Genomic DNA, 12,909 nt, shown 5'->3' with positions numbered 1-12,909 from the left:
TCATTTGTGCTCCCAAGGACTCATTTTACCAGAAGCAATAAAATGGCTGAATGTTGTGACAATATATAACAACCCTCTATCACAGGGCTACAGCATTTCCTGGACCAAAGAACAGCCAGTGTCAGATAAAAAACCTACCATTTATTTCACTGTCCTAATTCAAGGCTGAAAGAAAACCAAAACTATTGTCAAAAGTCCATTTATCAGTGCTTGCACAATGACACTATAGCTGCAAAACCTTTCAAGGAATTGCTAGAGGGAAGAGGACAGAGGACGTCCCCAGGGTTTCTGCACAGCTGGAAGCCCACCCTGAGCACTACCTGGGGCACCGTCCATGGTGTTCCTGCGGGAGGCCGTGCCAGGAGAGGGCAGCAGCATCCCTGCCTTGTCCGGGAGCACAGCTCAGCACACATCGCTGACCTGCCAGCTGGGGCTTCGCTTCTCCTCCCAGATGTCTGTGCACACTCATAAGCACACAGCAAACATAAAAGGCCTAGCACAGACAGCAGGGCAGAGCTTAGAGCTTTGCTAGTACCGGCTTGGAGCCGCTTTCTGCTTTCCTCGGCCCTTGCTGCTCACAGACTAGACACAGGAAAGCCTTGCTTTCAATATCAGAGTTCAGCCAAATGAACAGATCATGAAATATTAAATAATTCCTTCTTGTTCTCTCATCCACAAAATAGAACAGAACTCGTGAATCTAAACAGTTACAGAGATGTTCTTGCTGTTTTCGTTAAGGTAACACTAGATGCAGAAAGAATAGGACCCCTCTTCTACCCATAAATTCAAGAGCCTGGGAGAAACCTAGTGGAGGCAGATAAAGGCCTCCAACCTCCCATGTCAGCAGTGCAGACCTACTGATAAGAATCTGAGAACTTCCTGAAACCTTTTCTGACAAAGTTGACAACATTCTCAGGCAGCTTTTCTGTACAACAGGACAACTGTATGATTTTTTTTTTGTTTTAACCTGAGGAGTGGCTCAGTCTGAGGAGCACTGGTAGCTGAACACACCCCACTGAGACCCCCCTTTCAGCCAGCTTCCTAGAAACAGCTGTTCCATGCACAGCCTAGGCGAGGGTGGGAGCAGTACACACTGCTCCAGCAATAGAAAAGGCTCTGCTAGCCTCGCTCCTCTTTGCACGTTGAGATGGCAGCAAAAACTGCATTTATTCCTTGCTGCTCTTTAGCTAAAAGGAGTGGGGTACAGGATTTCCTTTTTTGTACATTTCTGTTGCATAACTGGAATTGATACAGTGATGCTGAGAGCTCCAAATGCACTGAGCTGCCATGTCTGGAATAAGGATGGGCAGTGGCTACAGCATGTGATGGAGTCAGGAGCTCCTGTGTGCCCCTGGCTCTGCACAGCTGCCAGTTCACCTTCTCCTCCTGATCAGGTGTTGAGGCAGCAAGAGCTGAGTAGAGCCAGGGATGCCACTGCCCAGTCTCTGCCTGCAGCAGCCCCAGGGTGCCCTCCCACACCCCAGCAGGAGAGCAGTACTGCAGGAAAAGTCCTTACCTTGTCAGCAAAGTGCTTGATGATAAAGGCCTTATTTGACATACGTGGTTTTTCAAAGAGAGCACATTTATTCAAATGAGTATTGTAAAGTTTTTGGGCCCAAGAGTCATCTGAGCCTTTTGGCATCTACGGAAAAGAATACAGAATACACTTAAAATGTCTTCTTAAGAACTTTTCAGTAGCAAAAGCATCTAAGAAGATGGGGGACAACACTTGATGATTTGCCTTCACATTCCAGCTCCTTGGATTCCCAGCACTGCCAGAAGCAAGGACACAGTAACCAGCTGTGTGCTCGCCAGTTCCACACTGGCTCCTGGGTACTGGCAGCTGCTGGGACACACCTGACACCAACAATGCCTCCAGTGTCACACACATGAAGGCAGGGATCCCAAAGGCACATTATCAGACTGAGCAGAACTCATCCACCTCCATCAGAGACTTCTTGTGATAAATAAGTAGCCCAAGCTGGGTTTCCACTGAGGCAGACACTCTGAGCCATCCTGGTACATGGCTTGGCACAAAATAAACCAAGATAAAAGACAAAGGGTCAAACACTAAGCAAGAAGCAATCTGGGGAAATCTGACAGGACCAAGAACTGCACTTGCTTATCTTTGGGAAAGAGAAAACTGTCCAAGTCCAAACAGAGCTGATCAGAGACCCAGGAACAGCTACAGACACATGATGGAGGGGAAGGGGTGGGGGGTTCATTACTGAAACCATTTTTTCTCCTCCTGTAATTGCCAGTTCTGTTAGTATGCTTTCCAAATTCTTGCACCATCAGTGTCAAAATGACAACTGTCTGCAGGTGACTTATCCCTGTGAGGCCCAGAAGTGGGACTGCTGATGACCTCTCCCTCTGTGAAAGCCCCTGAACACACACCTTGCACTCCTCATCCAGCAGATCCAGAACTCCCATTTTGGCCTCTATGAGATTGATGCAAGGCTGATTGTCATAGAAATCAATCAAGGTCCATGGTATTTGTTCCTTCATATATTCTTCTTGTTCCAGCTTAAAGACATGCTGCAGGGTAAAAGGAAAACAGTTTTCTGTGAAATGAAATGCAGAATAAATATATTGAACTCTCAATTGGATTCATCTTGGCACATCAATCCAGGCTGTCAAGCGACACACTAGTTCAACTGAATAAACTCTTTAACAGTATATGAAAAATAAATTAACCTTTTTTCCTGGCCTAAAAACAACAGTCCAAATTAAAGCACTCCATATTCTCTGCAAATATCCTATCTTTTTGCTATATTGTCCCACAATTACTATAAGCTCTTCTCTCTTATCAAAACCAACACAAAATCCAGAAAACCTTCAAGTGCTAGAACAGCAGCCTATAAAGTGGGATATGCCATGCTTTTATGATTTGGAAAGTACGAACACTGCTCTATTTCAAGCAAAGTTCCACGATAAATACTTTTGTGTTTCCTTGTAAAAGAACAGAGCTCTATTTCCTCTTAAATGGATGCTGATTTTTTTTCTAACATGACGCACTGCATTAAAATTTACTTTCAGCAAAAGTTGAAGGAGCATTAGAACTAGAAATCCTTTAAGGAAAATTCTGTGACAGATTTATCTGATACGAAGATCAGTAACCGTGTAGTTGAATATTTGTTCAAAAATATTATCACAAACAACCTGCACAGCTTTAATGAAACGTGCGTAAGAGATGAATTAAAACTTCAGGAGAAAACAGAGTAATAAATTTAACAAGCAAACTGTGGTCTTAAAAGAACAAGCTCTTTGAAAAACCAAAAAGACTGCTGGCTCCAGTTATTTTTGATGATGTTTCATCCCTCACCTACACACACCTATTTTTCTGCACACTTAGTGCTGCTGTGGCAGGTGAACGTGTGCTGGGAGTGCCCCAGGCAGCACGAGCAGGGTCTGGGGGTGCCACAACACCTGAACTGGAGTGCCAGCCCCAGCTGCCCCAAGCTCAGTGCACAGCCCACAAAGATCTCACAGTTCCCCAGCACACATCTGCAAGGCAGCAGAAAACTGCCCTGACAAAGCTGTTTATGCCTTTATTTCATTAGCTTAACGCCATCCTCCCCAACACTGCGCTCCTGAACCACGCCCGTGGGAGCCATTCCCACCCTGCACCTGGCAGCACAGCCCTGGCAGCACTCCACTGGCAAGTCATACCCAACCCAAGATCTGAAAGGAAACAGAAACCCGTTTTTTCACTGTGAAGGAACCAGCAATTAGGTGGCAAAAAATGCCATCAGACCTGATTTTCCCTGTGGGTGGTGGGCACCAGGCAGGGCAGGGTGGTCGGGCAGCTCCCAAGCAGCCTCTCAGCCAGGCTCAGGCTGCTCCAGGCAGCACATGAAGGTTTGCTGGCTGCCACCAGCCACAGGGTTTGAATTCAAAGCAACCTTTCCCCTGTGTGCCTGCATGGCAGGACACCAACACAACAGCCCTGTCACCCCCTCCTTCACAAGGCAGGTGCTTACAGCAATGGCACGAGAGGGAAGGGAACAGGGGCACTGAAGAACAGAACCATTACAGCCCTTACAGCAACTAGATTTTGCTGTAAGCTGAGAAAACTCCAAGACGCCCTGTGCCTAGCAGTTACGACATCCCACTCACGGAGCTGAAGCCAGCCATGGCACTACCCACATGGAAAGGGCACGCCAGGGCTGGAAAGCCCAGCCTCTGCTCCAGCACCCTGCTTGCTCCCTGACACACTGGGATGAACCACAGCACAGGGGACGTGGTCCTGCGAGCACACACTGCCACAGAGGTAGGATCATAACCAGAGTTCAGAGCTACCCCGGTGCTGCGGCAGAGCCTAGCAACAGACCTGGCAGAAATAACTTGCCTCATCATGATGCAGGTAAGATATGTAACTGCAAACGTCACTGAGGCTGAGGAGAGAATCGTGATCTCTCTGGAGGAGGGGGAAGAGCCGCCTCCTGCCACACGTCATTCATCACTTCAGCAGCAGCCAGAGAGCCTCAAAAAGGAACAGCGGGGAGGAAGCGCGGGCGGCGAAGCTCCAGCAGCGAAGCCGCGCTCTCCTCTGCCCGGCCAGGGGCTCTCGGGGGTTATGGACACACCTCTAACTCCAACTTCATCCACACAGTGCTCTCACTGACAGGCAATCTCAGGGTCTTAATTGCCAAGCACTGCTTCTGCCTTATAATTGTTACTGTGATCAGAATTTCAAATAGTCCCAGAGCAGCAGTTAGTCATAAAATCTATTTCTAAGAGATAGTCGATCTTCCCCCATCGCTCAAAGCCCACGGCCAGGACAGCTGCTTAATAGACTGAAGGAATTCATCCTAACCACTGGGGAGCCAATTAGCAGAATGGACTTGGATGAGGGGAAAGGGAAGAGGAAATGCCAGTCACTTCCTACTTACCATATTGAACTGCTGCTGCAGTTTTTCATTGGCATAGTTGATACAGAACTGTTCAAAGCTGTTGATTTCAAATGTTTCAAATCTGAAATATGCATATACTCAAAATTACTAATGTACTAAAAAAAAAAAAAAAAAAAGATAAAATTACCCCAAAATTTAAAACTCCCTCCCTCCAGCTAAATTCATTGAATTATTTCAGGCAGAAATAACATGGGTGAAGCAAGAAAAGACACAGGGAAATGGCAAATTGCACTACAATAGGCACTTTCTGTGATGCTCCTTCTCTACGCAGGGATGAGGAACTCAGGGAAAGGACTGATGTTCCTGGAGAGCACATTAGTTACCTTTGTAAGCGCCACCTTGCAGGAACCTGACATGAAAATTGCCTTGTAACTTTCCAAAATGTAACAGATAAATAAACTACCAACAGCAAAAATGTGAAATCCCACTATAAATGTTGAAGTCATGACAAAGATTTTTGTGTGTCAAAACTAAACACCCACTTCCTTCAACTGGAATAAGCAGCTGCTAGGGTTTGGGGATTTTTGTGTAATTCATGCAGTGCTAGATGATAAAGACAAGGATGCATTGCAGTCAGATGATTATGTAAGAGTGTCATATCTCTGACAAAAACTCACCCATAGATGTCCAACACCCCGATGAAAGAATGCTGTTTTACAGTGGCATGAAGGGCTTTGTTCACATGATCTACAATCCAGTTGAAGAGGTTAGCATAGATATGTTTGGCAAGTGCATCTCTGGCATTGATGGCGTGAAGTTTGGAAATTGGCTTGATGTAAGTTTCAGTGGCAGTGGCGAGCTTCCTATGGCAAAGCCAGTGAGCCATCTCCTCATACTCCACACCCATGAGGTCACAGAAGATGGTGAGGGGCTCATGCTTGGGCTAATAAAAACAGGCTCATTAGATATTGAAACAGTATTACCCACAGCAAACATACAATCATGCCAACAGAACTGCCTGCCTGCAGTGATCCCACAATAAGCAGCAACAGCAGCTTCCTCAGCTCTTCCTCCTTCAAAATGTAGCAAGTTCCCTACTCACTTAGCACATTCACATAGCCAAAGTGAATTAGTGAATAATCTTCCTCAAACACATTTATTTTACTGTACTTGCGCTCACCAAAAGGCTTCACACAGGGAACCTGCAAGCTTCAAAAAATGAATCATCTGGCTTTGCTGGTGGACTTGGTATTTGGAATTCTTACAGCTGTGTCAGGCCAAATGGACAGAGCTCCTGAGTGGGGCTCTAGACTGCTCACACACAGCTGTGGCAGGGAGTGATGGGCAAGGAGGCAACGCAGCCCAAGCCAAGAAATAAGTGTGGAAGAGCTTCAGTGCTCTGGCCTCAGTACTTAACAATATTTTCTCAGCGAATTCTGGAGATAAACACTAAGAGATTGCAGCACACTAATGATGTTCTCTAGCTCTCAAAGTGAACTGTACAAGAGACAAAAAACTGAGCTTTAGTTTAACTGGGTAAAATCAACCAGCAAGGCTTGTATGTTGAGATGGGTATGTAAGGTTTCTGCATAAAGATCAGTGCAGTGCATTTACCACTCAATAAGATACTGCACTTAGTGACTACCATGCAAACTGATCACTAGAAATCAAGGAGGACAGACAGGTCTTTCCTCCTCAGGAGCTCCCCAAACACCACTTCCTCATCATGCTCCCACTGCACCTGGTGGCTCAGCAGCACACTGACAAGCACTGTCTTGACAAGGACAGATGGCAGAGGACTGTCACCACATGTCCTACAGCTTCAGGGTACATCAGCTTTAAATATTTCCACATCCTTGTGACTTCTCTGGGGCTTTTCTAGTTCTTACAGCATACAGGCCCCATGCAGCTACACCTCCAAAATCCAATTAACTGAGCATGTCTTACTGGCTTGGAAGACAATAATAAAGTAATACTTATGAACACTGCACAAAAGAGTGTCACATTAGGGTTGCTCAGGCTGACATTAAACAAACTGATTTACTGCCACAGCAGCATAGGGAGCACTCTGCAGCACCACTGCTCCATCACAGCAGTGCCTCCCAGCAGAGCAGTGCGCAAGGCCAGAGCTCTGGGGTGACATGGATTGCCAGAGAACAGCACAGCCCAGGTAATGGTGCCCCTGAGCACACATTCACCACTGCCTGCAAAGGTGTTGTCAGGTCAGGACAGGGTTGCACAGGAACCTGCAGCTTTTTACCAGCTCAGCCAGTGGGATTCCTGCACTGGAGATACTCATCACAACACAGGCAAGCTCCTCATGTCCTGGGGCTCATCAGCTTGCTACCTGTTATCATTAAATGAGCTTTCTTTGTAGTGAAAACCTTTATGAGACACCAAGGAGCCAGACTACTGCTGTGGTTTCAAAGCAGCTGTGAGACCCCCACGCCAAGGGCAGGTGCTGTCAGGGCAGGAACATCAATCACCCACAAAGGACCTGCTGTCCCAGCTCCAGAAACTGCCACTGCAGATTCCTGAGAAAGGGACTGACAGTGAGAAAAGAAAAAACTCTGGAACTGTTGCCACTATTGCAAAAGAGAGAAAGTTGATGGCTGTGCAGGCCAGCAGTAGACATTCAAAGAGAGGCAGAAGGAGAAACTCTGAATCCAAAGAAGAGACCAGCCAGAACTGTTTTCTCATCTTCAGAATATGGGTAAGAAGCCTGGGCCCTCACCACTAAGGAGGGTTTTTCAGATCAGAAGATTCAGTCCTTGTTGTTGATCTCCAAGGCAAAAAAGAACTGACAAAACCATGACACTTGGATGAGTCACACAAACCATATCTGTATATCCTATGCTCATGTCTAAGCATCCCAGAGGCATTTATTTTGCAATTATTTAGGGCATTCTGGCACTTCATACCAAAAAAAACCCATCTGGCAAAGCATTTACTGTGTGCAGGGAAGATATTCATGCAGGAATATAAAGATCTAGATACTCAGAACTTCAAAGCTAGCCTGCCTACTAGACTTTTCTAGGACAGATCAATTACAGCTATAATTGTATACCAATGTTATAATACACAGAGCACTGTCTAAAGCCTCTGAACTGAGGACAGTTGAATCTATCTGCAAAAAACTGTGAAAATGTTAGCAAATCAGAAATAAACCCAATTTCATTTCACTCTTTTCAGAAGAGGTCCCTGCAAACAAGCAGAAGGCAGAGCTGGCAGAGTGCAAACCCTGCCCTTCAGCTCATCTGCTACTCACAGGAACAGTGCAGCTGTCAGAATCCCGAGATGCAAACTCCACGTTGCCCAGGTGAAGGATGCCAGCAAGGATTCGAAAAATTCCCATCTGGTAGGAATCACTAATCCCTGGAAAAGGATGAATAAAATGTTTTGAATGGAGAGAGCTGCAGTTGATGAAAAAACTTGTTAAGGAGAGAAGAACAGTGACTGCTGTGTGTGACTTTGACATTTGACAGTGCTAATTGGCTCCACTTCTATCAAAAACATTTTACAACCAGATGAAAAAAAAACTCCACTAAAATGAAACATTTAATTTGCTGTTTCAAAGTGACCTCCAGCACTGTATATGTTACACCAAGGGAATCCACCATTTATGTTCACATAATGTGCCCTCCTCTTAGATTTATAATTCTACTGCTATTTAAATATCTTCTCCATGCAATGCAAGTACCTCAGTCCCAAAGTTTATCCAACTCTCCTGGTTCTAAACACAACAGAGTATGAAAATAATATACACAAATAATATAGAAAACACTTGCTAGAGTATCAGATTTAGGATATGACTGTGATTTACCAATTACCTAGCAAAGTGCAGGCCTGCCTGGTGTTCACCATTTCCTTAGCATCATCAACACCATCAATCACAGGGCTTCCACCTTGCTTCGTATAGTGAAAGTAATTCGCATTCCCTGTAATAATAAAAAATACATATTTTACACACATTGATGCAGAAATTCACAGCACATCTGTAAAGCTGTGTCATGATTAAGTTGCTCTTGGCAGAATCCATGATCTGACATACGTACATTTTCACCTTCTGGCTTGTAAGACCTACTTATTCTGAAGAGCATATTTTTCAAGATTTAACTGTGCAAGTAAATTTTCTTTCAGCTATCTGGTTCCCACAGTAGGTCCTCAAGCATATCTTTACCTAACCTTGGTTCAGACTTGCACAATTTTGGAATAATCACTTTGGAAGCAGTCACTCTCCAAGCCTGAGCCAACCACCTACACAGCAGCCACAGAGTTGAGAGCAGCAGCACTTTGGAATTATGTGACAGATATTACCATGTTATTACTACATCAGGATATTATATTTTGCCCATTTTCTTCTCTTTTCTAATTTATGGCCTGGCTCAGCCTTATGAGTATCTGTGCTCCATTCAGGCTGAGAAGTCGAGGCTGGAGAAGAGAGAGCTTCATACTGCTCTGGGGACAGCACTGGGCTCCACTGGGAGACCAGCAGCTCTCCTGGGTAAATTCCTCTGGTTTCCCTGGCTATGCTTCCAGCTGCACTAACAGACTCCTTTTCTTCTGATCAGCTAAGGTTCCAAGAATGCTGAAAGTGAAGTCTGCTAAATGGCTTCTTCAGTTATAATTACATCAGTTCCTTTCTTTCCTGTGTTAGCAGATGTGAATCCTAAATGTGCCAGGGTGGTGCAGAAGAGCAGAGAAACACTCTAAAACCAGAACAGTATTTCAGAAACCAGCACAGGCTGTGCAGTTTTCCTACTATGAAATTGATTTTTAAAAATATACTGAAGCACTGCCATTTATATTGAACTTTTAAAATGATGACTTGATTGTCTGCCTAAGGTCATCATCACACTTTTCTTTTACAAAGCACCAACTCCTGCCAAATGAGAAACCTTTCTTCCATCAACATTTTAATTTAATAAAAGATTCCCTCATCTGCTTTTTGATCACCAGGTTAGCAGAGATTGTAAAGTAATTGTTGCTAACAGCCTAAGTAAAAGTATGCAGATGCAAAATAAGCTTTTCAGACACTTATACCAGAAAGGGTAAAATTCTCTAGTGGCTGGAACAATGGAAAAAAGGTTTTAAAGAACTAAGAGAAAAGAATTTCACCCCCCAGGACATAGTAAGTCCTATTGATTGCAACTGCAGTGTATTAGAGTCTGCTGAATAAACAAATCTGTTACTTTTGTTCTTTCAGAAAACCACAAAGTCCAAGGTCTATCACTTTAGTTATTCTCAATACATTTTAGCACTTAAAGGTTTAAAAGCTTAGAATTTAAGAGCCAGCAATTCTTCTTTTGGGTCTTTGGCTGAGAAAGCTCAGAGATGCTGCTGTCCCTACAATCACACAACACAACAAATGTGAATGCCATACCTAATCGCAGAGTTTTAAACTCAGGCAATGCTGCAGAGGCACAAAGCTGGTAAAAGATGTGGTAATTTCTCTCCTCTTCTGCCTTTAAAAAGAAAGGAATTTGTTATTTTTCACCACTTAACAAGCGGCAGAAACAACCATAAGCAGAAATTAACTACTATGTATAATGCTTTCTCTAGCAATACATTAAGAGCACAGAAGCCACATGGAAAAAAGGAAGATAAATCAGCATCTATCTCTTCCTTCTTGGTTAATTTAACCCATTTTCAACAGCAAGAAGCATGCAGACATTTTCATTTTAAAAAAAAGTATGATTTCACTTTTTTTTTTCAGAACTGTAGATCACTATTAATTATAGATCAGGATTCTGCAGGTGAGTGAAATGATCATACTCGGAAGTTTTTCATTTTCTAAAAATAACTACACTATTTGCCTCAGCCTTTATAGTAATCTGGTAAAGGGAGTATCTTCCTTGCCAAGGCAAAGCTTGAATTTAAAATGAAGGACAAACACAGCTCAGAAGGTGATGACTCATGACCAACACTGTAATTCTGAACTTAAGCACTCTAAATTCCATACCTTCAAACCAAAAAGAAATGAAAAATACTCTCTTCCAGCTAAACCATGCGCTATAACTGTCTCTTACTTCTAAAATATACAACAGCTCTTCATGTACCATCCCCACATGGTACAAACTGTAATTATTATTTTTGTATCTTTAGGCAGCCAGTCAAGGACAAGCCCATTTTTACTGAGCTCTAGACTATAAGGGAGGCAAAGATGGAGAGGAAGTGTGGGACACTGGATTGGTTCAAGTATGGCATAACAAAATGAAGAGATTACATCAGATTTACCTGAAACACCACTCTTGACTTTTCCAAGAGGTAAGTTCTCATGTTAGCACCAATGATTCGATACCTCTTATCAAAACCAATTTCAATGTATTTACCAAAGCGACTGCTGTTGTCATTCCTGGTAGTTTTGGCATTTCCAATAGACTGAAAAAGGGAATATTGTGAAGGTTAAACAGCTTTTAGAAATTATCACATCTATTTAATCACCTACATGGCTCATAAACACTTAACAACTTTAATTGTGTCCTGGTTTAAAAACAGTCAAAAATCTGATGAAGAATGGTCTCTGCCTGGTCAGCAAGTTACATCAAAATACAGTTATTTCATTAATGTAAGACTGGGAGCTGATATTTCTAGCAATTATTTCACTTCCACATAGTCTAATTCTACAGCTAAAAATCCTTTATTGTTCTTTGAAGTCATTCAAAAGGAAATGAAGAGTCTAACAGAAAGCTCAAATACACACAGACTTCTTTCAAAGACAGTAAAACTGTGAGAATTATTTCACCTGGATATATTTATATGTGTAGGTGTACACATACATCTATACTACTTGCAACTTTTGAAAGTCTACCTATTATAAACCCACAGCCCACTCTGCTCTGCCTGGCTAACAGTTTATCCTTTCTATTACTCTCTAATCACCACATTTCCTCACTATTTCTGCAAACATAACATTTAAAAATATTTACTCTGTGCCTAAGCATAATCTAAAAATTAATGTGCACAGCCTCATGTCATGTGAAACTGAACCCCTTCCACATCAGCCTGGTTACTGCCCCAGAGACAGCCCTGGATGCTGCCCTGCATCGTGCTGAACTTTCTCAGATTAACTCAATACAGCTCCACAAAAAACAAACAATACCTTGTGCATTTCCTCTATATGACATGTCCTGGGATGCCCAGGGCAAATAATGACTGTGGATCCCACATGGTGCAATTCTGCCTTACCTCATCAGCATTAGGGTTCACCCCACAACAGGCACCAACCAGCTGGGCACATCAGAATTCAAGGCATGCAAATCACAACACGCTCAACTCCAAACAAAAGGATTTTCTCTTCTCAATCAGACCATGTTTTAGACATCACACAGCAATTCAGCTTCTAAAAAATTCCTGTAAGTATCTCTGTATCAAAAGGAATGGCATTTGGCATATCTGAGATGCAGCACACTGCCCCTCATCAGAGGGCACTCTGTGTGTGTTACTAAGCCCTAAGTGCACCACTGCATCCGTGTCCAACTTTCCCAGCCCACTTGCCATCCACTGGAACTCTGTACTGAAATAAACTTGAGAAAAACAAACGAGAGCAGGCAGCACTGCTGAGCATCCCAAATCTGCAAGCAGAAGGCCAGTGAATGGGTCAGTGCCAGCTGGTACAGCCTGGAAAGTGGGATTAGACTGTCAGAAAGCCCACGAGAGCAGCAGCAGCACGTACACCCAACAGAGCAGATGTCAAAGTGGGCATCAGATGGACAGCTGCTGGAAAGGATCTAGGAACAAACTGCACCTCTGCACTTCTAAGAAACATCAAATTCATTCAGATTGAAGGTACTCTAACTGCACTCTTGGGCTTTTTTGAAAGAAGAAAATGATTGCTACTGTGATATACTTTGCTTTTGTTGGTAGCAATATAATACTATAATATTTCAGAAACCAATTATTCCTTTGGAAGGTATTACTGATAAAAAAAGGAAGTCTTTGGGATTATCAGGCTGCTTGCCTGAATATATACAAAGCTGTACTATTTGCATAGCTGTAGAGGGTAGCAAAGAATGAGGGGCAGGAAATGACATATAAAGATGTGTTTTAAGAC

General features: G+C 43.5%; 1 protein-coding gene across 12 annotated transcripts in view; it reads right to left on the bottom strand.

Annotated features, from left to right (window-relative positions):
* MYO5A (myosin VA) overlaps positions 1-12,909 on the bottom strand; it is a 90,018-nt gene that overhangs the window by 40,266 nt on the left and 36,843 nt on the right. For 11 of the 12 annotated variants that reach the window (XM_038147298.1, XM_038147303.1, XM_038147304.1 and 8 more), the window contains exons 1-6: positions 8,687-8,843; positions 8,125-8,231; positions 5,534-5,799; positions 4,896-4,977; positions 2,398-2,538; positions 1,517-1,642 (exon numbers count right to left, since the gene is read on the bottom strand). In XM_038147298.1, coding sequence (XP_038003226.1) covers positions 1,517-1,642; positions 2,398-2,538; positions 4,896-4,977; positions 5,534-5,799; positions 8,125-8,231; positions 8,687-8,828 — 864 coding nt within the window. In that variant the 5' untranslated portion in view covers positions 8,829-8,843. Of the gene's footprint in view, positions 1-1,516; positions 1,643-2,397; positions 2,539-4,895; positions 4,978-5,533; positions 5,800-8,124; positions 8,232-8,686; positions 8,844-10,239; positions 10,322-11,093; positions 11,238-12,909 lie in introns of those variants that run through there. The other variant, XM_038147310.1, reaches the window with a different exon arrangement.

Source organism: Motacilla alba, chromosome 10, assembly GCF_015832195.1.
Source record: "Motacilla alba alba isolate MOTALB_02 chromosome 10, Motacilla_alba_V1.0_pri, whole genome shotgun sequence".
NCBI lineage: Eukaryota > Metazoa > Chordata > Aves > Passeriformes > Motacillidae > Motacilla > Motacilla alba.
This window is presented reverse-complemented; position numbering and strand designations above follow the sequence as displayed.